This window comes from Plodia interpunctella, chromosome 4, assembly GCF_027563975.2.
Source record: "Plodia interpunctella isolate USDA-ARS_2022_Savannah chromosome 4, ilPloInte3.2, whole genome shotgun sequence".
Lineage (NCBI taxonomy): Eukaryota > Metazoa > Arthropoda > Insecta > Lepidoptera > Pyralidae > Plodia > Plodia interpunctella.
The window spans coordinates 6,943,572-6,966,871 of record NC_071297.1 but is presented as its reverse complement, the minus strand read 5'-3'; the positions used below and the strand labels follow the sequence as shown (position 1 = coordinate 6,966,871).

Here is a 23,300-nt window from a genome sequence, read left to right as displayed (position 1 = left end):
TACCAATTCACTAAAACACTACGTCAATAAAACGATTATTTTAAAAATTGGATATGCTTGCTTTTGCCCAGCCGTTGAATGATAATGAAAAGTGCAAAAAGTTTTCTAAAGCCTGAAAAGCGACCGCAAACCAACAGGTATCAATATAAAAGTGTAAATAAAACATCAACGCAATTTGAAGGCACGGTTTTTAAGCCGGACTCGCCGGACCAATGACACCGATTTTCCGCCGTCCTGACGTTCGTTCCGCTCGAATGCGCCACATGGGGCTAGAGATGGGCGCCTACGCGGTATTAACCCGTGCAAAAAATATTTACCAGTCTCATTAATTAATGTAATGTAGTTTTTAAACCTTGATATTAAATACATTATGACGACACATTTCATGTAGATAATCATTTATATATTTATTTTTTATGGACATAGTTATTACCATAAAAATAACTTTAGTATACTACTAATGTCATTTCTAAAGAATGAAAACTTGGTATTATGGGAAGTTAATAAATAATTATCTCAGACGTACCAGATACTCAGATGTACCAAGTAGATCTGTATACCCATCTATAGGTACCTCATGTAAAGTGCATGTATGAACAAATTACAATTAATAAGGTTATGGCTTTTATACTTACCTAAATACTAAAGCCATAATACTATACAGATGATCTACTTCTTTGAATGTTAGTTGTTTTCAAATTAATAAATAAATAGATTAAAAAAATAAATAAAACTATATAACGGTAACTTAGTCGTTACACCATATGCATATTTATTGCGATCTTAACTTAAATCAATATTTATGCCGTATTAAGTATTATTTTTAATCATGAAGGTATGTAATTTTTTCTTAGGGATCCCTCAAAGACGAATAAGCTCAAAAACAAAACCGGGTTTTTATTTATTTTTACCCACTTTTCTTTAATATTTTTTTATCTATCCATCTGCCCGTCTCTACATGTAGCATATTGAAATATGCCGCCCGAATGGTTGTCCGTCCGTCCGTCGGTCGGTCACGTCTCCCTGATATAATTCCCTTCAAAGCACCTGTATTTGACTTGCACGCTTCGATGAATCGCAGTAAATATGCAATATCAAGATTTCTTTGAATAGCTCGAATACTGATACGTCCGTAGGTACATGAGAAATGTCAAAAAACGTTACAGGGAAAAGATGCAACGACCATCGAATTGAATTTATAATCCTAACGACATCCACGAACGGTCGTTACAAAGTCAAATCCATAGACATTAAATAAAAATATTTATTTATTTACAATAAATAATATCGACTGCTTTCCATTTTTCCATGCATAACTGTATTATGACATTAGTACGATTTTTTTAATCACACTTCAATAAATTAATCCCAACACCAAAATCCCAAAGTCAAATTCGTTGACAACTCCATCTGACTTTTAAATTAACAAATTAACTCGATATCTTAATGAGTATCTATAGAAAGCATTAAATTAATAAATAGTTATCTAGCTATCTCGTTTGCTTTTTGATCACTATTTTATTAAGATGATAATTTTAAATTCATCTTGGTACAGACTTTATAGGTTTATACATACGCAAAGTAATTGGTATTTAATAACGTTCTATCACTGTCGCCTATAATTGTAAACTAATCTATTAATTTTACTTGCTTCCATTGCACCTTCTCTAGCGGAAGCTGTAGCAGGCACATTGTAATAGCTATCGTAGCTTGCGTATCGATGTGTACTTGGCTTATACTCAAGCTGTAAATAATCGCCTTCCTCACGACGCAACTGTCCTTTGTCCTTCCCATCATATCGTGGATCTTCGTAAATTGTGATAGTTTGTTTATGGTGTGCGACCACTGGTGCGTTTTTAGGAACTTGAGCTACAGGATCATTTCGAGACTCATCGTATCCATAACCATAACCGTGATAGGGCCCCCGACCGTACCCACCGTCGTGGCGTACACCATAATCATCATAATAACCCGGACCACCGTAATCCCAGCCAGGATCTCGTCTTTCCCAACCTGGGTCTCGTCTTTCCCAACCTGGGTCTCTTCTATCCCATCCTGGATCTCTTTCCCATCCCGGGTCTCTTTCCCAACCTCGATCTAATCCAGGACGCTCCCACCCCCTCCTGCTGTCCTCCCATTTACTCCAATCCCACCCTGGATCGTGACGAGGCGGCGGAGGCGGTGGCGGCGGAGGAGCCCTAAATTCATGACGATCATGGACCTTGCTCCTGTCATAAGAGTTGCGATCATCAGCAAACTTATTGTGATGAAGATGATCATCCAATTGGTACTTCTTTCCGTAATCTTGATGACCTATATGCTTCTGCCCGTTGTCGCCATAGCGTTGGTAACCTCCGCCGTGATAATCATCACGAATGTATTCATGATCGTTATTGTGTCCACCTTTATACTTTCTACCTCCATGGTTATCATGACTTGCCAATCTACTATTGTATGCAGCTTGGTCGCCTTCATCATTAAAATCGTCGAAGAAAGTGCTTTTGTTGGATGATTCATCTTTGTGATAAGAATTTTGGAAGCCTTGTTTATGATGTCCTTTCTTGTGTCCTCTTTTAAATCCCGTAGCTTTACTATCTTCTGCTTTATCCTGGTTTGCGTTATATCCTTCGTAAGCATCACTTTCGGAAGCTGATTTAGTGTCATGATCTTTCTTGAGATATTTGGCTTCGTCGTTAGCTTTAGACCATTGGTTTTTATGGCTGTCGTTTACTTGATTTTCAATCTGGTGTACCTTTTCACCTTTCTGCTTCTCATGTTTAATGGATTCCGCGCCCTCTTTGTGATCAGCATCCTTGAGATGTTCTTCCAAAGCTTCCTTCAAAGCTGACGCGCCAACGCCTGATGCTAAAAGAAACACACAGAATAGAATACTAAACAATTCTTTATGTCGAGGAATCATTTCATCACAGTTCGAAACACTAAGGTCTTTCCGTCACAACGAGCAAACTGGTAGTAGGTGAGATTCCTGTTGTGAAAACAGTTTTATATCAGTAAGAATCGTGTCGGGCTTCACGGCGGATCAGGGCACAATGACAGGAACCACAGAGGCTATAGCGGGAACAATGCGCGGGCGGCGGCGTGCCCGCACGAGCGCCGGCCGTGACATCACATTATCGTAGAGCCACGGACGTGCTCGGAGATCGAGGTCAATAGAATCTGGTGAGGACGTTGACAAAGTTCATCATTCGTTCCAAAATGCTCAAAGTACTTATAGATTATATTTTGTACGAGCTGCTTCCCAGGATTTTGTTTGCTTTAAAAGAAAAAGTAAGTACTTTTTTTCTGGTGTCACAACACTCAGGAATGCTTAATATACCTAACTAGTGAATAAGAAGTTTGGAAAACGATTGAGTATAGTTTCGAAGAGTAAGTAAGTACCTACCTAATATGGGATAAGTTCTCCATCTCAAGACCCATTTTATCTCCTGATTAGCAACTTATACTACACACTTACCTACTAGGTATTTTGCCTGATTCGCATATGTATTTTAAATAGTGTATTTAATTGTTTTTCATATTAAATACTTTTCTCTTATCTATAGGTACATCTCTGGTATCTGCTAATATTCTGTGCACGAGCCTACAAATACTTTATTATGTACCTACAACCTACTACTGCATACAGCTTGCGGTAGCTGTATGCAGTAGTAGGTAACGTACAAAGAACAAAAAAACCTACATAATTACTTGGGTACATAAGTAATAATGTAGGTTTTATTGTTCTTCGTTCAGTTAACAACATCACACACAAGTTACTCTATATATACCTTTAAGCAGAACTAGTAACGGGTAATTTGAAATTAATTTGATAGGATTGTGTACTATCGATAACGTATACATTATTTCCCATTATTGACTAATTTTTATGCATATTAAATTAAAAACTTATTGACTCCAAAATCATCACTGTCATGCCAGATCTGTATATTTATCACAGATATAAAAACATACCTATACTTTATTTTTCGACTTTAGAAAAATGTGTCTGATTTGGCTAGTTTGAAAAATAATGTAACTAATGTAAATCCGAGTCGAGTTGAGGGTATCTAAGCTGCTGCGTTGACTTGATTCCCGTACACAGGGTCACTCATTGTCAGTTTTCCGGCCTTTGTATCGAAACCCGGATTAGTGAAGTGCGTGACATTCTATTTAGGCTAGGTCAATGTTGTGTACAATGAAGAATAGCCACTTCATGTTTTCAGTCATTTTTCTACTAATTATTTAAGTAAAAAATAAAATTATTCAAACACTGGACAAAAAAAATGTATGTAAAAGTACTTCTATTAGATTGTGAGCTAGTTCGAGAAACTCATTTCTCATACGAGATAATTTCAGAGTTGATTGATAACTTTCAACCGTGGCAACACTATAGGAACTTCTCATTTAGACTATTTTTTTTAATATATTTATATATATATATATATATATATAAATCCGAAGCAATACCTAAATATACGAAACGTAAGCGGGTAATCGTTTGCCTTGATATTTTTTTTATTTCTCACTTGCTGTTTAGAAACAAGACCACAGTATTTTTTTTTATTCGTTTCTTTTTTTCTTAAAATGAACAGTCACAGCATATCAACCTACCCAAGTTCATTGCAAACTCGTTGCTATTCCCGCGACAGAGGTTCATGCAGGGTGACATAATTAGCTGTTGACTGTACGTTGGTTGGCGAAATCATAAATACACAATAAAATCCAACATGACATATCTCATATTATTATGAAACTATACTCTGGCACAGAAATTAGTGTATTGTAAAATTTATTCATGCATGAACTTTTTACGTAATTTAGATAATACGGCTTTATATCGTATAGATCAGATACATCTGTATCGAAACCTGAAAAATATACAACGCAGCTAAGGTTCATGCATACACATAGAAAATATCTATCGACTTATAGATTCCATAAAATGCAAAGCGGACATTAGGTGTTCAGATCAGGAGATTTAAAGGGCAACAAAAAAACAAACTTCACATGAAAACCATTTATTAATGCTAAATAAACTCACGCATATACAAATAATTAAAATTGTTTCCACTAAAACAAAGAAAATGCTCGTTTTTAAACGCAGCTACAACCTAACTGTAAATAATTTATCTAACAATAAATAAAAGAAACAAAACCATTTCCTTTGAACATTTTTTGTATTATTGTTTAGTTTAATTTTCGGTTATTGAGGTACTATAGTCACTCGGATAATCAAAATAAAATATCCTATAACACCGTCGGACACAACTGCTGTAACAGATATAACAATAAATCTTCTTGTGTGTCGTCGAGTGCCCACTAAAGTGTGTTTAACCACTGGTTTGCTAAGTTCCCTGATGTTTCTGCGACTACTGCCACTAGGTGGCGGTATTCGTAAAAGTGTTGCCATATGCCTTTAAGTAACTTGGATTAAATATGACACCAGTGTTAACAATAACTTGATAAGAAAGAAGGTATATTAAAATTATGTATTTTAAAAATAACTCGTAGGATTACTTACTATCACATCGTTTACCAAAGATTTTTATAAATTAACTACTACTAATACTTGTTAAAACGCAACACTGGAAATCTAAATAAATGCCGGATTATAAAATCGTCAAATCAGAAAGTATCACATCTTGTTTCACTTGTACCGCGTTAAATTTTAATATAATAGAACAATTATTATTATTTTCAATACGCTATCTCAAAATTTGATGACGACGATTCGACGTTTGACGTCACAATGAAAATGTTGAAAAATTCCTTTCCCCCTTCAAAATGTAGATTTACCTTCTCTAGATTTCATCCACAATCCAAAATATTATATGTAGTAGATGTAGGACACATCAAATCAATCTGTATAGAATATACTAACGTCAAAAATATGTATCGATGGCATAGTGCTTCACATAGTTCAAATTATTACTAATGTGTAAAAAAAATACTGAAAATCCACTGAGCCACGTTTACAGCAAAAAGTTAGCAAAAATGGTAACAAAAAACTTCAATGTTTACATTCAATTTTCAGGTCACAAATGAAACAACAATGTTGACGATGTCGAACATGAATAATAAACAACGGGAAAATCCAGGAAATTCTAGTTATATATTAAGCTGTATAATAAGAATTTTCTGGACAATTTACAGATACAGATTGTGCTAAGCGAGGTCCAGACAAATATACGATAGGTCAAGCATTGGTCAGATAATGCAACCACAGTTTAATAATTCATAGTTGTTCATCGGCGTTGATATTGACTACACAGTCGCCGAATTAGTATAGAACGAAGTTACCCACCCGTACCTCTGACGAGTTATTTGATAGCAGAATGTCTGACCATAAACAGAGAAAACTATAGACTTCGTCATATCTTTCTTTTCGCTGATACAAGAGAAACGAAATTTTTTTTAAATTAGAAATACACAATAAAAGTAACAGAGCGACAATTTTTCCTGTAATTACAATAAAATTAATGTATAACTTTCTCCAGATATTAGCGCGTCTGTCATTGGATTTACAACGCCTACCATGCCATTTGTATGAGGTAAGCAAGGTGTATGTAAATATTCTATCTCATTTGGTTACACTACTTTTTTGTCTATAATTTCCTTTGTTTTTGGTAAGAACCAACTAGTGAATCGACTGTGATGCAACACAATTATTTGATTTTTATAACTGACCAGATGTGTCAAATGTTGACCAATAGCAACACAACATTGGACTCTTTGGACCTAACACGTCTGATGTGTCCGGTATTCAGAAAACCTCCCTTAGCGAGTCGGACCATTTATCTCTTTCCCCAAGTTAGCTATCCTTGTCTTGAGCTCCTGCGCGAGTGTTTCTCTAGGAACTTCGTATTCTTCCCTGGTTTTGACATTGCGGATTTTGACCACGCCACGCTTTAGTTCAGAATCTCCAAGAACCACAGCTAAGGGAATACCGTTTTCTTCGCAGTGTTGCAGCTGATTCAGCATTTTAGGATTTTTCTTGTATGATTGCTCGGCCTGAAATTAACAATGGTTATGTGTTAGAAAATGTATAATGTGCTCATATGGTGTCACTTAAAAACATGCCGAATACACTAAACAGATATCTTTGAATGCTTACATGCATGAACCAGCAAAACATGAAAGGCAAAGTGTTTACGTCAAACAAATTATTAAAAACGGGGGAACTTGATGGATTAGCCCAAACTCGAAGGCTATATTTAGCTGTACGGTCGGCTTGTTACTGGGATTGAGATAGTTTTCTAGCCTATTGCCTATGAGAATTTGTAAACGAAATTGAAAATCTATAGTTTATAGTCCTTTACCTTGATTGACTTCAATTTACATGGGATTTCTTCCCTTCCAAGCAAACAAGGAAAACAAATTTTAGAAAACATTAACATTATTAACAATAACATTATTATTACCTTGATGCCAGCGTCCCACAGCTCTGCGCAAATCTTCATCCTCTCCTCGAGGAAGTTCTTCTGCGCGGACGCCACGAACACGTCCACCTCGCTGGTGCGCACGCGCAGCTCGCCGGCCGCCAGCCGCGCCTCCAGCACCGAGAATATGCGCTCCACGCCGATACTCACGCCCACGCATGGCACCTGGAATTGTCACTATTATTCTTAGTTTTTTTTGTAACTATTTATTATACGAAAAATAAGTACAGTCGAGCTATTCTGATAGACAGAGTCTGTACTATGGCAATAGCGGCGTACTTAATGATAGACTGCTAAGGTGAGGTAACCTTGAGTGATCGATCGATCGTGGTAGAATGAAAAGAAGCAATACAATTTATTTTTTTAAATAAAACATCACGCCAAAGCAAACTTTTCTTATTGTATCATTTTGTTGAAATATACTTTTTCACTTATACAAAACATTTTCCGAATTTTTGTCTTAAATCAGACTAATGGTGAACACCACCAATAACTAGTTTTAATAATTGTTAAATTAAAATAGTTCAAAAACAAATTAAATAAATGTATAACTAAATCTCGATAAATAGTCAATCTACGCACGAAATTTTGAAATTACACAATATTTTTCAATGGAGCAAACATATTTCTCGGTATTAACAATGAAATATAACGCTTACCTGCTTGTTTTTAGAGTCGAACATGCCAACGAGGTTATCGTATCTTCCACCGCCCGCGATGGATCCTACGCACTGCTCCTCATTGCCAATTTTAATTGGCTCTATAAAGGAAACGTTATCAAATCAAGGTTACGAAATTATTAAAGTTAAGATTTCATGCCCATAATTAGACTCATAAATTTTGCGCATCAATCATTATCTTAAATATTATTCTCCGTAGATATTAATTTCAAACAAGTAAATTAAATCCAGTTATTTTATAATTGTACGCGTTGTTAAACCCACCTAATTTGTTTGTATATATTATTTTAAAATTTAATACAGGAAGCATTCACAAATAAAAATTAAAATTGATTAGCTTCATTAAAATTTAACGTGTTTTTCTTTACAACAAATCAAAACTCATACACTTCAATCATATTTTTCAAGAAAAGTTTAAATTAGGAAAGTACCATATTAAAATAGCTTACCTATTAACACAGCTTCGTAAATAACTCCAGTATAGTAGTCCAAGCCTCTTGCTAAGCTCAAATCGAACAGTATTTTGTCTTTAACGCCAAACAGTTCACAATACTCCAGCAGCAACTTGATGCCGTTGAGTCCTTCAATGGCCGCTTTGTTTTTGGACAACTTCTCGTCTTGCAGCAGTTTGTCAACAAGCTCTGTACTCCCATTTAGACGCACATACTCGCCTATTCTGTCTGCTGCGTCAGGCAAAATTCCTTTCTCATTTATCATCTCATTTCTCACTTCCGACCATGGTGACTGTAATTATTTTTATTAAAGAGGTTAGTTTGTAAAATCTTTATTGCACATCAAAATCACATACAAAGAAAGGCAATAAAAAAGATAGTTTAGTTAACGTAAATTTATATTACATATTATCATGGACTAACTATTGTTATAATATGTATTATTGTCCATGATATTATGCACAATTTTTAAAGCATTTTGGATTATATGCATTGTCATAATTATTTACACTAATCAACACAGTAGTACACAGTAGTACTAATCTACAAAGTTGTGTATCTTCTATTTTCCAAATTCTTTCACCAGCTACATTATTCCTGAGTGACATTGGATCCTTCTATCGTGGGGCGCATCTAGTGTTGTTATAATGTTGATGAAGTAGAAGTATGATGCTAAACGGAGCATATCTGATGGAATGTCTACTAATAGCAGAGGCATTCCGTAATGCATCATTTATTTTCTATTAATATTTTTAGAAGATAATTATATAAGGCGCCGTTGAATTACAATAGTGATTAAAGTTCACAATATTTTAATAAAATACCTGTCAATGTTATCTATGACGATTTTCTTAAACTACTAAAAATCTTGATGATGAGGAAATTTAAAAATCTCATTTATCAATATCTTTGATTTTTAACCAACACCTAATATAATTACAGATACGGTTGACTGAACCGAACCACAATCATTACAGACTCGTCAACTCAACGACAAAAAAAAACTGAAGCAAAACTTACCTTATCTAATTTATCAACAGTAGAGCAAGTGGTACGGAACTGATCAGCCGGCACTCCGCACGCCTCAAACATACCATCGAGCAGACGCCGATGATTCACTTTCAACACGTACTTGCCGATGTCTATAGCGTCCAAGATCTCCGTCACCACTTTGAGGCACTCGGCGTCAGGTACCATGGCGTCGTACTGGCCGGCGATGTCGAAATCCTGAAACCATGAAGTTTAGAAACAATAAATTACAAAAAGCTATAAAAATCACAACAATCAAACAATTTAGTTCTTGATAATATTGAAGTTTTACAAGGTAACTGCGATGTCTATCTGTTACTAATGGAATTCTCTAATTAGTTGATAATTCTGATCTCAAAGTACATGAACTACAGTGTAAGTGATATAAGTAGTGGAATCGATTGAAATCTTGGATTAAATAAGTCTCATTAACCCTGATTTGTAAATTTTTTAAAAGTTGTAAGACTATCATTATATTTTATTACATGGTATCTCAGGGCTTCACTTTCACGGAAATTTCAGGGTAAAATGTGTACAAAATTTCATAGCAATCCATAGAGTAGTTGGTGTGATTGAGTTACAAATATTGTCACATATATCAAAAGTAACATATAATATTACTATCTTCTATCATTAACTTTTGAACTAAAAGAATGACCTTAAAAGAAGGGAATTTCAACTTACACATTGATAGAACTCTCTATATCTGCCTCTGGTCATGGCTGGATTATCCCGCCTGTAAACCTTGGCAATGTGATATCTCTTCAAGTTGGAAATCTTGCTCATTGCCAAGTAGCGGGCTAGAGGTACTGTCAGATCATACCTTAGGGACAAGATCTCGCCTCCTTGATCTTTTAAATCATAAATAAGTTTAGAATCCTCACCATATTTCCCAGTTAACACTTCCTGCAATAATCATTTTACATAGTTCATCATTTTACAATAAAAATAAGTAAAAAAATTTTGTAACACATTATAACAGTAAGCCACATTTTTATTACTAATAAAAGTGATTGAAAGCAGTTAATTGTGAAAGGATTTGAGAACAATAACACCATTAAATGTAATTTATTATTACCATTAAAATTGTAAAATGCAAATTATAAGTGAATTATTGTATTATTTATGAGTCATAAAGATCTTTAAACCTAAATGTATAGAAAAGCAATAGCCTGAAAACTTCAAAATACAGCATACCTTTAATTCAAATACTGGTGTGTCAATACATTCAGCACCATGCTTCTTAAAAACTGTGATTATTTTCTGGAGTACATTGTTCCTTATAGTCATCTGTTGTGGATTATAATCCCGTGTGCCTTTGGGAGTTTTGAGTGTGAATTTCTGTGGAGCAGCATCCTCAGAACTAAGCTGAGCTTTCAAGGCTAGTAGCTTTGCTACTTCCTCTTGTATCTAAAAACAAATACAATTAAAATATTTGTATACTGCATCTATGTTGAATACATTTGAATGATAATACATCTTTTGTCTATATTAAAATAAATGGAAATAAACAGATACTGTGGAAATACTAAACCAATATACCAAATAATAATTCCATTATTTCTATGCAATGTGTAATAGTGTATAAGAAAAACTTTAGATGGAGGAAATATTTGTCCCCTTTTTCAATAGTAAATTAAAAAAATATCAAAGTATGTGGCACTACATATAGCCCAATATGTGCAGACTCATTGAAATAGAAATGAATCAGAAATGCTAGACATATTTTTAAACTGTAGCATGTACACAAAAAGATAATGCTATATGATAAAACAATATTTTATGTATGCTACATCTGTTATTATTTTATATCCAATGAATGTTATATTATATATTATAGCTTAGCAATGTTAAATTCTGGAAAACTGCAATTCCCTGGAAACTAAAACAACACTGGAAACTGAAACATGTGTTAGCATTTCTTTTTTTTTTTCATTTTTGCAATATAGTAAACAGTTAATTAATATGTATGAAAAGAAAGTTTGTTAAAAAGTGAACATTTCTACAAGCACTACTTTCCAATACCTGGCAACTAAGAGTTGTTGAAATACCCCTAACTAGACGGCCTTTATATACAAAATTGCACAACCGCAACACCATTACTTGGTTTTTTGCAAACATTGCCACTCTGAGCAGCATGCTTCAATAAATCCAAAAGCAGATCCAAACTAATGATTCCTTGTCACCACTGCAGTACATCAGTTCAGAACCGGAAAAAGAAAATAGGACAAATAACTGATTTAAATTAAAAAAAGAATCAATTACAAATTTTGAACAATAATTTCATTCCAGAACTGCTGATGTGGTGACGAAAAGAACCATATGTGGAATTTCTACATAAACACAGGCTGGTGTACCAAGGAAGAAGTAATTTACAATTTCGACTGAACTATATTAATTAATTACTATAACTAAAATACAAGTGCACACAGTACAAAAACCAACCTGTTCATCAATTGTTTTACTATTCTGCTTATAAATACTCTTAGGCATTTCATTTCTATTGAATAACTTAATCTCAGATTCACTGAAACTCCGCATATGGTACCACCATCTCCTGATATATTTATAACTTTCGAAATCTATATTGTTTCCTAAACTTTTGTGTAATTCAACGTCACAAATACTAGGCACATAACCACAAATGTAACTGTACTGAGACATGTGTCTATCTATTTCACTGAGGTCATATTCTTTTATCTTCTTCCCCTATAACATGTAAAATATAGGTTATACTACATGATGCAATTCAACGTCCAACCTTGAATTAGAAATAAGTAAAGAATAATGAATTATTTTACTGACCTTTTCACCAGATTCTTTCGCTGATTTTAATTTTCTTACGATATCACCCTGTTCTTTAATTTTCTGCAACAATATCTCTTGAGATTCTGCCATAGCATTTACAATAGGCTAACATACAAATTAATAAAACGTCCGTCTCTTAGAATCGCTTAGAATGAATTACTATATGTAAGAGCGCTCCAGTGTCAGAGGTAATTGCAACTTAGCCTTTCGATATGCCTTTCATTTTCTGTTTCACTATTGCAAACACCACAACACCACAGACTGCAAGTTGCAAGTTGGCTGTATTGCAATGCAAGCAACCAAGCATGCATTGCATGCAAAAGGCAACCAAAGATAGAAAAAGACACGATACGACGTTCATTTGACATGACACGACGGCGGCATGGCATGGTATATCAATGTCAATATGTAAAAATGCCATCCCAGGAAAAATATCATGTGGTTTGCATAATATTTAGTATTACATTTCTACACACAGACTTAAGCTTAAGTTATGCTTAATATATTTGTCTGTGAGAATGTTCTATCGTGAATATAATAAGTTCGTTTATATTTCCCGAATAAAATTAAAATGATTGTTGTCAATATAGCGCCCTTCTAATCTAAATCTATACGAACCTAACAAAACAAAATGCCAATGTCAAGTCAATACTGTCACGTGCATGCATGTTTTGACAATAATATAGATTTGATAAAATCGATGAAATCATAAAAAATAAAATTTATTTAGTATTTACAAAACTCAATCGAAGTACAATACAATGGACAGATTTGAATATATAGATGCCAGATTATTTGAAGGTGAAAATTATATCAAACGAGACAAGAATGTTAAGATTTACGACGGCGACGATAAAGTACGTTTACTTCAACTTTCCTTACCTAGGTACCTACTCATTTATGTATTGTTTGATAAAGTTTTAAAATGTCAATGTTATTTTTATAGACACAATATGTTGATGGGGAAGTTGTGTTAACAACTCATCGTATACTTTGGGGTAAGCCAGGAGATATACCCAGAGGAAATGTATGCCTATCCCTTAATTTATACTATGTATTCTGTTTAGAAGAGGAAAGCAGTGGTGTTTTTGGTTTGGGTGGGCCCAAACGTATTATACTTCATTTGGGACCAGCTCTTCCAGGTAAAATTGAATATAGTTTTTGTTCAATGGTGTCAGATAAAATAGTATCAATATTCAAGCTTGTAATGTCTGCCTTAGAATGTTCATTAAACATTAGTATATATTTTATTATTGTAATAAAATAAACTAGTTTATGTATAATTCCAAGTCCACAAATCTATTATCCACTTAATATCAAGTTTCAAAAGAAATACTTAACAAAAGTTGTAATTTTCTTAAAAATTTGTTTTAGGAAAAAGACCAGGCCCTGCCGTTGTCAGCCCATATCATTTCATAAAGCTATCATTCAAAGATGGTATTGACGCTGCTTTCTATAAAGCCTTGAGTGATGCAGTGTCAGCTAAAGCTTGGGAAAGACAAAGCCCTTTAGCTTCACCTGTCAGCTCCACAAGTCCTTACTCTTCTCCAAAACCATCTGTAGCACCTGTAAATTCTAAAATTAGGTCTGGCATTGTTGGAATAGAAAGAAGTATTGAAGAGCAACATAGGGCTACAGATGAGAGTATTACTGTAGCATTTCAAGATTTGACAAAGCTCATGGCAAAGGCAAAAGATATGGTTGCTATTTCAAAAAATATATCAACTAAAATAAGGGTAATTTAAATTAATATATATAACAAAACAATACCAAAAAGTTACTCTGTTCCAAAAAAATAATTTGTTCAGTAAAATAAGAATTAAAAAAAAATTTCTCCAGACACACTAATCTCCAGAACTACTGGATGGATTTGAATGAAACTTTTGTTGTATAGCCATGAAGTTGGTGCATAGTTAAGAAGTGTATTAAATAAAGCATTTTTTGATAACAACATATTGTATATAATAATCTTTGATAAAATCTGTCCAGCAGGTTTAGCATAACTGACATCAACATGTAACTTATATAGTAAATTGTAAATGATATATTTTTTATTATTAAAAGGTTATAAACTACTAGCATTATTAGGGATGATCATGCTGAAAATTGCCTAGTACAGTAGTTGCCACTATCTTTGATATGTCATAAAACATAGTAAAAGTAGAAGCCTTAAGGATGAGATTTATGTTTATTAAGTAGGTACCTTCTGTAGAAACTAATACCTTTTTCTTTTAATTGCAGGAAAAGCAAGGAGATATATCAGAAGATGATACTGTGAGGTTTAAATCTTACCTGATGAGTTTGGGTATTGATGATCCAGTGACAAGAGATGCATTTAGATCAGATTCAGATTATTATTTAGGACTGTCTCAACAAATTTCTGATATGATGGTAGCAGTATTGATGGTGAGAAATTAAATGTTATTAGTAATGATAAGTAAGATGTCCTAGATTAGATTCCCTGTGCTGGCAAATATTTATACCTGTGATCCCTGATCAATATTAGAACACAATACTTTACAATGTTTGACATTGATATAAATATAAATAAATAAATATATTAGGACAAATCACACAGATTGAGCTAGCCCCAAAGTAAGTTCGAGACTTGTGTTATGGGATACTAACTCAACAATACTATATTTTAAACAAATACATATATAGCTAAACATCCAAACGATAGAACGATACAAACACATTTTAGCTTAAAGTATATTTTACCTATATCCTAAGCCCACCTTACTAACTTGTATGAAACTAGTACATTCTTCTTTTTTTCTCAGGAATGTGGTGGCATAATGTCATTAGCAGATGTTTGGTGTAGGGTGAACAGGGCCAGAGGATTGGAGCTCATATCACCTGAGGACCTCTTGAATGCATGCAAGTCAGTACAATACTATCTACCAATAGCTGTTATTCATAAAAAAATACATGTTTTTTTTAAAGTAAGTAGGTTTTAGAGTAAGTTCTTGTCAATGAGAACATTATTGAAAATTATAACATAAAATACATTATAATACAGTTTGGAGATTGTTGGCGCCAATAAAAGCTCGCAATGCATGTGCATTCGCATCGGCATCTGTCAGAGTTCGACGATTGTGTGCAGAAAAATAACAAAAATATCACTATTTATTTTATTATTTATAGCAACAGTGTTATTTTCTTGACATTTCAATAAGATATTCTGAGATCTGATCCATATAATTTTCTTTTTTGTTTGATCTATGATATGATCTGGATGCTTATTTGTTGAATTAATTATAGAAGACAACTTGGGCATTCAGCGGAAAGGTATGAGAATGGTTAAAATAAATCAATCATATTGTGCAGGTTATTGCAGACTATTGGAGCACCAATGTCGTTGAGAAAGTTTCCTAGCGGTGCTTGCGTGCTGCAATTGAACAGCAATAGAGATGAAGAAGTAGCTAAGTCCACTAGTGAATTGGTAAGTATGTAATAGATTCTTAAATAAACTCAGAGCCTATTTGGCTATTACTAGCTATTGCCAACAGCTCCACCTCTCCCAAGTTTTTTTAAATTCACTATTACCTAATTAAAAGAAAATGATAAAAAGGTGATGGAGGCACTAGTGAGCAGAGAGCACCCCTCTTCACCATTTTGAAAAGTATCTAAAAGCTTATTCTCATTTTCAGCTTGAAGAAAATGGTTCCCTAACACCAGTGAAGCTGTCCCAGATAGCAAGTGTATCTGTCCTGCTCGCGCGGGAACGCCTATTCACCACCGAGCGCCTTGGTCTCGCTTGTCGAGATGAATCTATTGAGGGCTTAGCGTTCTATCCTAATTTATTTTTAAACCCGCCGGCGTAATTTTAATCTGGCATTGAATGGGACGAACCCAGGATCCGTCCTGGCGTATGGGAACGAGGAGGGCCAACCACAAATAATGGGAAGAGGAAATGAATGGGATGGATTTATGAAAACTAGAGCAAGTGATCCTTGGACGTATTGCTATTCGCCATCAAAATTATTTTCTCACGACAATAATGTGATATAATATTTTAAAGTTTAGACTTTAAGGAAGTAATCAGTTAAGTGTTAAGCATAACATTGATTTATTAAAAGCTTTAACATCACATAAGCTTACAGCTGCATACAATGTTACACAATTTTATCATACCTTTTGTAAACCATCTCCCAAAATATCACTCTTATAAGTCATTTTCGCATTACAATATACCACATACATAACTGTATTAAAAAATATTTTAACTTTTCATCGGAAGTGACGTTGCCATCAAGTCAACTAAATTTTAAATTATAAATTATCTAAATCTTGTTCCTACTTGTGTTGTATAAAAATTGCCAAATTGAGCTAAGATTTTAAACCTGTTTATTTCACCGCGCCACGTCCGATGCTAAGTCACTCCAAGTTATACTTATTGTACAAGTTCAAAGACAACCTCCCCTCAAATGCTCAAAAGCATTTTTCTAAATTCCTTAACATATGTATAAAAGTTACCTAATAATTCAATAAAATGCATTTGAGTATTTTGCCCTTACAACCTTTCAACCAGAAGCCATTGAAAATAGGCTTATAATATTTAAATACAATATGTAGCACTTAGCAGTTATTAGGTGATTATAATTTAGCACTTATGAAAAACTTATAATCTTAATATATATTATAAATATATTTATTTATAGATTTTTTGAACTGAGAAATTTATTCGTTACTAGTAAATATATGTGGCCGTCCAAATCAAAAGGGACCTTATGGCGCCCCGGCACTTACGCAATTATGCCGTTGATTTGTATTCGAACAAAGGCAATAAAGACTTAAGTGCCAGCCGCCATAAGGTCCCTTTTGATTTGGATGGTCACATTTATGTAGGTACCATAGACCACTCAACTTGTGTGAGCTGTAGTAGAACTCATTTACTTTTTTACACAGTTTACAGTTTCTTATCAAGAAAAGCCTGCCTATCGGGTATGTACACAATGGAAAACGGGTAGAGTTTGTAAAGTGTTGACTTGTTTTTAATTTTGATAAATAAATACATACCTAATTAAGTGTCTTTTTTTCAGTAACCTTTACATTCTGCTATTAGTCTTTCGCTTCCAAACATTTTTTTGTCCCAATATTGTAAAACACGAAACGATTATCTTATGACTTTTACCTTCTCAATTTTACAATCTGATAAATGAACTGGGGTGTAGGTTTCCTCACAAACTATGACTTAAATAGAGGCCTCTGCAGGCGTGGTGGGGGCATGAGAAAACGGAGTAACCATTTGTCTTGTATAGCAACATAGTGTGTATAGTATAGGCGCGAATACTGCCCGCTCCGTACACTCGACGCCTAAAAGCTAGAAAAACGCTACAATACAAAGATGCATAAAGCATTATTATTGGTTTTATATAATCTTAACTATTAAATCTTGACGATAAAGACATAACATTCAAAAATTCATTCTGCTATAAAAGTCATCTGAATATCATGATATAGAATACTTAAATAAAAAAAAAACAAGCAAGAAAACAAAGAGCGAAAAAAAAACAAAAAATGGGCCTATGTCTACAATTTATTATGTGGAATGTGTCACATCAGTAAATTTAATACTCAATTGCACTTTTGAAGTCCTTTGGTATCTGATGGTCTTTTCCACTTGACAGTTCCCAAGCTTTGAAGTCGTCACAGGATCGGAGGCTCTCTACAAAACACTCTACACCACGGACAAATGGCAGAGACATTTCATCATTGATGATTTCTGAAAGACGGTGCAGAAAAGCTATGTTCTTAGCTAGAGTCTCCTTGATTTTCACTGGCAATGGACGTTTAGTACATTCTACTATATCCAGCTGAAAGATAAAAAAGTTGTTATATAACAATTATATATGGAAATAAAAATATAAAACACAAATAGGATGAACTATACTATGTTACAGTAAATATATTGGTATAATTATGAATTAAAATATGTGTACATCATTATTGCGGATTCATATGTTTATGAATCCGCAATAATGATGTACACATATTTGATAAGAATAGAAAATTTAAAAACTTACCTTTACTTCATCAGTATTAATTTTTAGACCAATGTAAGAATTCATACATTGAGATAAAGTCTTTACTTCACTGGGTAGACATCCTTTTTTATTTTTCGTGATTATCAAATCTCCTACCTGTAAAATATACATCGTTTTTTCAATAGGCTAGTAGAATTTTTTTCTTATTTGAAGTCCCTTACTGGTACATATAACTATAATAGAAACACCACTGAAGAAATTACTGTGATAATGACAATGTTTTCAAAGATATGACAAAAATAAAATCACACATTGATTAACATTATGATCAAATTTTAATTGATGTATTGCTTACACTATATTTTCACACACTAGATAAGATTCAAGCAATGCAAGTTTATAAACATGAGAATTTTGAAATTACCACTAATTTGTTGTACATATAATAATATGTTACTGTAAAAGCACGAACTAATGTAAGTCCTACGATATTCCAGTAAAACCTAAGATTTACCAACTCTTAATGGTAAAAGTCCGAACAATTTTGTGATTCGAACTTTTACCACCATTTACTTGGTAAATCTTAAGATTTATATTGAAGACACAGTAAAGGATTTGACTAATTACTTAGTTAATTAATTACTCTCATAATTATGATACCTACATAAAAATATGTAAGATTTTGACTGAAAAATAAATGATTTATAAGAATGAATCATTGTTTTACTCCCAAAACCAACATTTACCAGCCATCAGTAGCAAAACCTAGCATATACTAAATTCTAATGGCATAAGCCTGAAAAAATTGTCAATTATTTAAAAGTCCTTACATTTACCAACCCATACCGGTAAATCCTAAGATTTTCTGAAAACACCTAAGATTTATCTGTATATGGACTTTTAGAGTAACATATATATACCTAGTATCAGAAACATAATGCAAATGTCCAATTAAATACCAGTTAAAATTAATGTAAACGTAAACTTACTTGGGTGTCAAATATATGTTTAAGTTTAACATTATGCTTATGATATAGACAATCTGCTATTTTCCTGCAGTCATGAACAATCTTTTTAGGAGCATCACTCTCAAGCAGCTGTCTCAGACCAGCATCAAAGGCATGGTACTGCATCACTTCAGTATCAAAAATATAAATTTGTTGAGGTGTAGACAAAACAATAAAAGGCATTTTAGATTTTCTTCCCATGCTTGCACCGTCAGTACTAAGAGCAATATAATTATACTCATTTAAATCTTTGATCGCTTCATGAAAAGTATTATCCACTTGATTTATGAAGATATATTTTTTTGATACCTTAATTATTTCTTCACAATCTTTCTGAGATATCTTCAAATGTTTTTGTTCATCAGTCTCTTGAAGCTTGATAATGTTCCGTATCTCTGAGTTATAGTAATGACAAACTCCTTCAGTGGGTTCATTTTGTGTTAGTTCTTTCACATTGTATAAGGATATTTTGGACTTGTCACTATCCATGCCATAAAATCTACCCTCAATTACTTCATAATTTTTAGTGTGAACTTGCAAAAGCTCTCCTTTCATATAAAGACTGTCCATTTTTGTAGTGTTCTTATATTCTCAATGTTTAGTCCTTTTTGGTTGCCTTTGGCGCTTCCGCTTCTGCGTAAGCTCGATATATATACAAGCCTAGAGCGAAATGCAATACTAATACTGCGACAACAGCAGAATAAACACTGCTGGTAACCGGCGCTAAGTCTAATCCATCGAATACAATTTTCGACGAAAAGAATGCAAGCACCGGTAGTACAATAATCACTACACAATATTTGATTACTGTCTGAAAGACCTGAAAGTCTGGCAGTTCCTGTAAGAAAAATAACAAATTATAGTAACAAATTCAACTATTTATTGGATTGCACTGAATAAAATGAAAGTAGGAGTGGAGGGTGTACTTACATTTGCTCGACCTTCAATCATCATAAAATAAAAATTAAACGAAATTAAACGGCAACTTATTTACTATCAAAGCTAATAATCATTAGCTGCACCGAACCCACAAGAAAGGACAAATTCACCACAAATACCTAAAAATCGATATTTTTACAATTTCATTTGTCACTTCAATCAAATAGGTAGGTATGAATAGGTACCACCAAGGCAAGACAAGTTGGTTTTGGTTCTACTTCTGTCAAAGTTTGGTAACGTTGGTACCAAATACGGTTGGTAAGTAAATCGCATGACATAATGTCAAGGAACAACAAACTATTGATAAAATTGAGGTCAAAAACCTAGTAGTAATGTAGTAGTACCACACAGTAGATAGATGTTCTGTTGTTCTTACATTATATAGACCCTGGACCCCGTTATTCATAAAAAGTTAAAACATACTTTAAGCTACAATATGTTTTGTCACTATCGCACATAATAAATTAGAAATTGACAGAAAGAGGCAAGACATGTCCAACTATTAATAATTATTTGAATAGGTACTTAACACTGTCATTATAAATTTGATGGCAACGATGTGTAGGTATTCTTTATTTAAAAGAAGATTCTCGATGTAAGTATAATGTACATTCTAGCATAGTGGGCAAAAATGCGGTTGCTCGATGGTAAGCAAACATTGCAGCCTTTGGGCACCATGCACCTGGTACGCATGGAGGTATAAAAAAGATTTTATACGTCATTACTGATATGGATAATGATTATTGCGATGAAAGAAGTACCTAACTACAAAGAGCCTGTAAGATTCATTTAGGTAGGTAAGAAATGATGAATTATATATTTTTAAGCAACAAAAAATATCACTAGGCAACTCATGTGTGTTGATCTATTTTTATACAATTGTTATTGTTCCATTGTGCTGTACCTATTGACATAGAAGCTATTGAAAACGCGACTTATAACTATTTAAATACCTAAATTTTAACTGTTTAGCAACAAAAAGGTAACATGCTATAATTTTGACGTGTAAATGGGTTTTAAAATACAATGAACTGTATGCTTACGCCCGCACTTTCTTGTTGCATGTGAGCTATGCAACAACTTTGCAATATTTTTTTCGTCATACTGTATATATTATATTCATCTTATTATTTAATATAATGTATAACAGTTCACGTGTTACATATTTTTATTACAGTCTTCTTCTTACGTTTATAGTAAGTAATTTTAGTAGACATTATTTTAGAACTTCTTTGCCTTACCAAATAAAATTTTGCTGTACTTTAAGCCAATTAAATTATAACGTTGTTCATACGTATATTTTTTTTAGTATATTTCATGGGTTCTAATTATCTGTGTCGATTTTTTATTATTCACAGATCGGGCTTAATGGAACTTTTATTGACTTAAATCAAGTACAAAACAGTATTTTACAATGGAAAAATCAGAACTTACAAAATGTTAATGAGGTCAGATTTTTTATTCACAAAATTATTACAATTACATTAGGTATCAAACAATATTATAATATTCAATAGTTATTATTTGTTTCAGATAGGAGTTGGCACCAATGGAATTTTTGATTTAAGTGACGTCAAAAATAAATTATTACAATGGAAAACCCAAAAGTTAGCTGCTTTTTGTCCTACCAATGGGTAAGGTGCACTAAAACTAATAATTACTGTAGGGGAAATTTATACGACCAATCAATTATACAAATTACGTTTCACTGAAATAAAATCATTATTTTCAGGCCACAATTGCAAAATTTATTAAACATTGTATGCAGCACAGCTCAACCAACGAATGTAACTTTGAGAGATGGATGTATCAACTGTTTCACCAGAGTTACTTCTATGCCTGAGGTTTATTTTTCTTTGTTTGCGTTAGTTATTAAACTAGTTAAATGCAAAAATGCAATACAGATATTTGAAATGGAGCCCAAGGATATTTTGTGTATATTATCTTTAATCACGATTAACTTTTTTCTTATTGTAGATAGTGCCAGATTTTAGCAAAATACGAGTATTTTGTAAAATTATTAGGTTCAAAAATGCTGCAAAAGTACTTACTCTATCTATACATAATATATTTATATTTCATAAAACAATATTTTCAAGGGACCTCAAGAATTAACTGATCTTGGTGCTTGCGCAACACAGTATTTCGTTAACACTTCTTATGCTGCGTGCGCGACAGCTTTGGTCGTAAGTAAAACTTTATGTTACAACTTTTATTAATGACTTGGTTAATCAATATGATTTTTAGCTATTAGTGTCCCACTGCTAGGCAAAGGAAATAATATGTTTAAAAAGTCATAATAACGTTTTTTTAAGGCTCTATCAACCTCAGCTTTGAATGTGCAGCCATCTGGTTGTTTCATGGGATACTGTGACTTTGTACGGTGTCTCAGAAGAACTAACTCCATTAATTTGGTGAGACTTTTTAGGTTATTAAAATTTCAGCTTGACCTATGAATGAAATTAAAATTCCTAATTAAACTTATCTAAGAAAGAGAACACTTATTGTGTATCTTATTTTACAGATTACCCAATGTACAAGAGAAGCAAGAACAGGAGTGAACATAACTTTAGATGCAGACAATGTGCGATTTTTTACTAATGTGACATCGTGTATATTGGCTAAATCACGGTGCGGTACCTATAATCCAATAACTGGCGAACCTCAAGTACCTGGTTATTCTACGTCAGGTGCAAGAATCAGTAACGCTTTGCAATTTTCAAGTACAGGAGAATTGAGGATATTTGCATTTTCAGCGACAACACCGGTGATCAATTCATTTTGTACTTCTACCACCAACTTAACTCAGAATGGCTGGTTAGCAAATGATTGCTAAAAATTAAATATGTACCTATTTGAAAACAGTTATCTGTGGTATTTTTTTTATTTTCGCTGTTAATGATAAACATATGATGGTAGCACTCGTACGACTACTTGTCCAACCAAGCGCGTGCTG

At 33.4% G+C, this 23,300-nt stretch overlaps 5 protein-coding genes across 10 annotated transcripts; 2 read left to right on the top strand and 3 right to left on the bottom strand.

Annotated features, from left to right (window-relative positions):
* Positions 1 to 5,002: 5,002 nt before the first annotated feature.
* On the bottom strand, positions 5,003 to 12,756 carry HisRS (Histidyl-tRNA synthetase). 3 transcript variants are annotated; one of them, XM_053744291.2, is made up of 9 exons: positions 12,406 to 12,756; positions 12,046 to 12,309; positions 10,798 to 11,010; positions 10,285 to 10,506; positions 9,592 to 9,798; positions 8,569 to 8,863; positions 8,099 to 8,199; positions 7,422 to 7,604; positions 5,003 to 7,011 (listed from the first exon to the last, which is right to left on the bottom strand). In XM_053744291.2, the coding sequence occupies exons 1-9, from the start codon at positions 12,496 to 12,498 to the stop codon at positions 6,778 to 6,780; spliced, it is 1,812 nt and encodes a 603-aa protein (XP_053600266.1). In that variant the 5' UTR covers positions 12,499 to 12,756; the 3' UTR covers positions 5,003 to 6,777. The 3 variants fall into 3 exon arrangements, with proteins under 3 accessions (XP_053600266.1, XP_053600267.1, XP_053600268.1); XM_053744292.1 differs by lacking the exon at positions 12,046 to 12,309 and adding an exon at positions 11,626 to 11,788 and having other exon boundaries at positions 12,406 to 12,754; XM_053744293.2 differs by lacking the exon at positions 12,046 to 12,309 and having other exon boundaries at positions 12,406 to 12,754.
* Positions 12,757 to 12,880: 124 nt separating this feature from the next.
* On the top strand, positions 12,881 to 17,438 carry Vps36 (Vacuolar protein sorting 36). Of its 2 annotated transcripts, XM_053744294.2 has the most exons (7): positions 12,890 to 13,265; positions 13,355 to 13,550; positions 13,783 to 14,144; positions 14,650 to 14,814; positions 15,192 to 15,292; positions 15,739 to 15,853; positions 16,062 to 17,438. In XM_053744294.2, the coding sequence occupies exons 1-7, from the start codon at positions 13,170 to 13,172 to the stop codon at positions 16,233 to 16,235; spliced, it is 1,209 nt and encodes a 402-aa protein (XP_053600269.1). In that variant the 5' UTR covers positions 12,890 to 13,169; the 3' UTR covers positions 16,236 to 17,438. The 2 variants fall into 2 exon arrangements, with proteins under 2 accessions (XP_053600270.1, XP_053600269.1); XM_053744295.2 differs by lacking the exon at positions 13,355 to 13,550 and having other exon boundaries at positions 12,881 to 13,294.
* Positions 17,439 to 17,930: 492 nt separating this feature from the next.
* On the bottom strand, positions 17,931 to 19,975 carry LOC128669448 (uncharacterized protein). The gene is made up of 3 exons (XM_053744296.1): positions 19,388 to 19,975; positions 18,438 to 18,554; positions 17,931 to 18,227 (listed from the first exon to the last, which is right to left on the bottom strand). Exons 1-3 carry the CDS (start codon positions 19,973 to 19,975, stop codon positions 17,982 to 17,984), a joined length of 951 nt encoding a protein of 316 aa, XP_053600271.1. The 3' UTR covers positions 17,931 to 17,981.
* Positions 19,850 to 20,662, bottom strand: LOC128669450 (vacuolar ATPase assembly integral membrane protein VMA21 homolog). The gene is made up of 2 exons (XM_053744300.2): positions 20,336 to 20,662; positions 19,850 to 20,243 (listed from the first exon to the last, which is right to left on the bottom strand). The coding sequence occupies exons 1-2, from the start codon at positions 20,357 to 20,359 to the stop codon at positions 20,004 to 20,006; spliced, it is 264 nt and encodes an 87-aa protein (XP_053600275.1). The 5' UTR covers positions 20,360 to 20,662; the 3' UTR covers positions 19,850 to 20,003.
* Positions 20,663 to 21,347: 685 nt separating this feature from the next.
* On the top strand, positions 21,348 to 23,212 carry LOC128669449 (uncharacterized). Of its 3 annotated transcripts, XM_053744297.2 has the most exons (7): positions 21,354 to 21,540; positions 21,703 to 21,792; positions 21,878 to 21,978; positions 22,077 to 22,188; positions 22,444 to 22,530; positions 22,660 to 22,758; positions 22,869 to 23,212. In XM_053744297.2, exons 1-7 carry the CDS (start codon positions 21,484 to 21,486, stop codon positions 23,178 to 23,180), a joined length of 858 nt encoding a protein of 285 aa, XP_053600272.1. In that variant the 5' UTR covers positions 21,354 to 21,483; the 3' UTR covers positions 23,181 to 23,212. The 3 variants fall into 3 exon arrangements, with proteins under 3 accessions (XP_064291989.1, XP_053600273.1, XP_053600272.1); XM_064435919.1 differs by lacking the exon at positions 22,660 to 22,758 and having other exon boundaries at positions 21,348 to 21,540; XM_053744298.1 differs by lacking the exon at positions 21,703 to 21,792 and having other exon boundaries at positions 21,353 to 21,540.
* Positions 23,213 to 23,300: the final 88 nt, after the last annotated feature.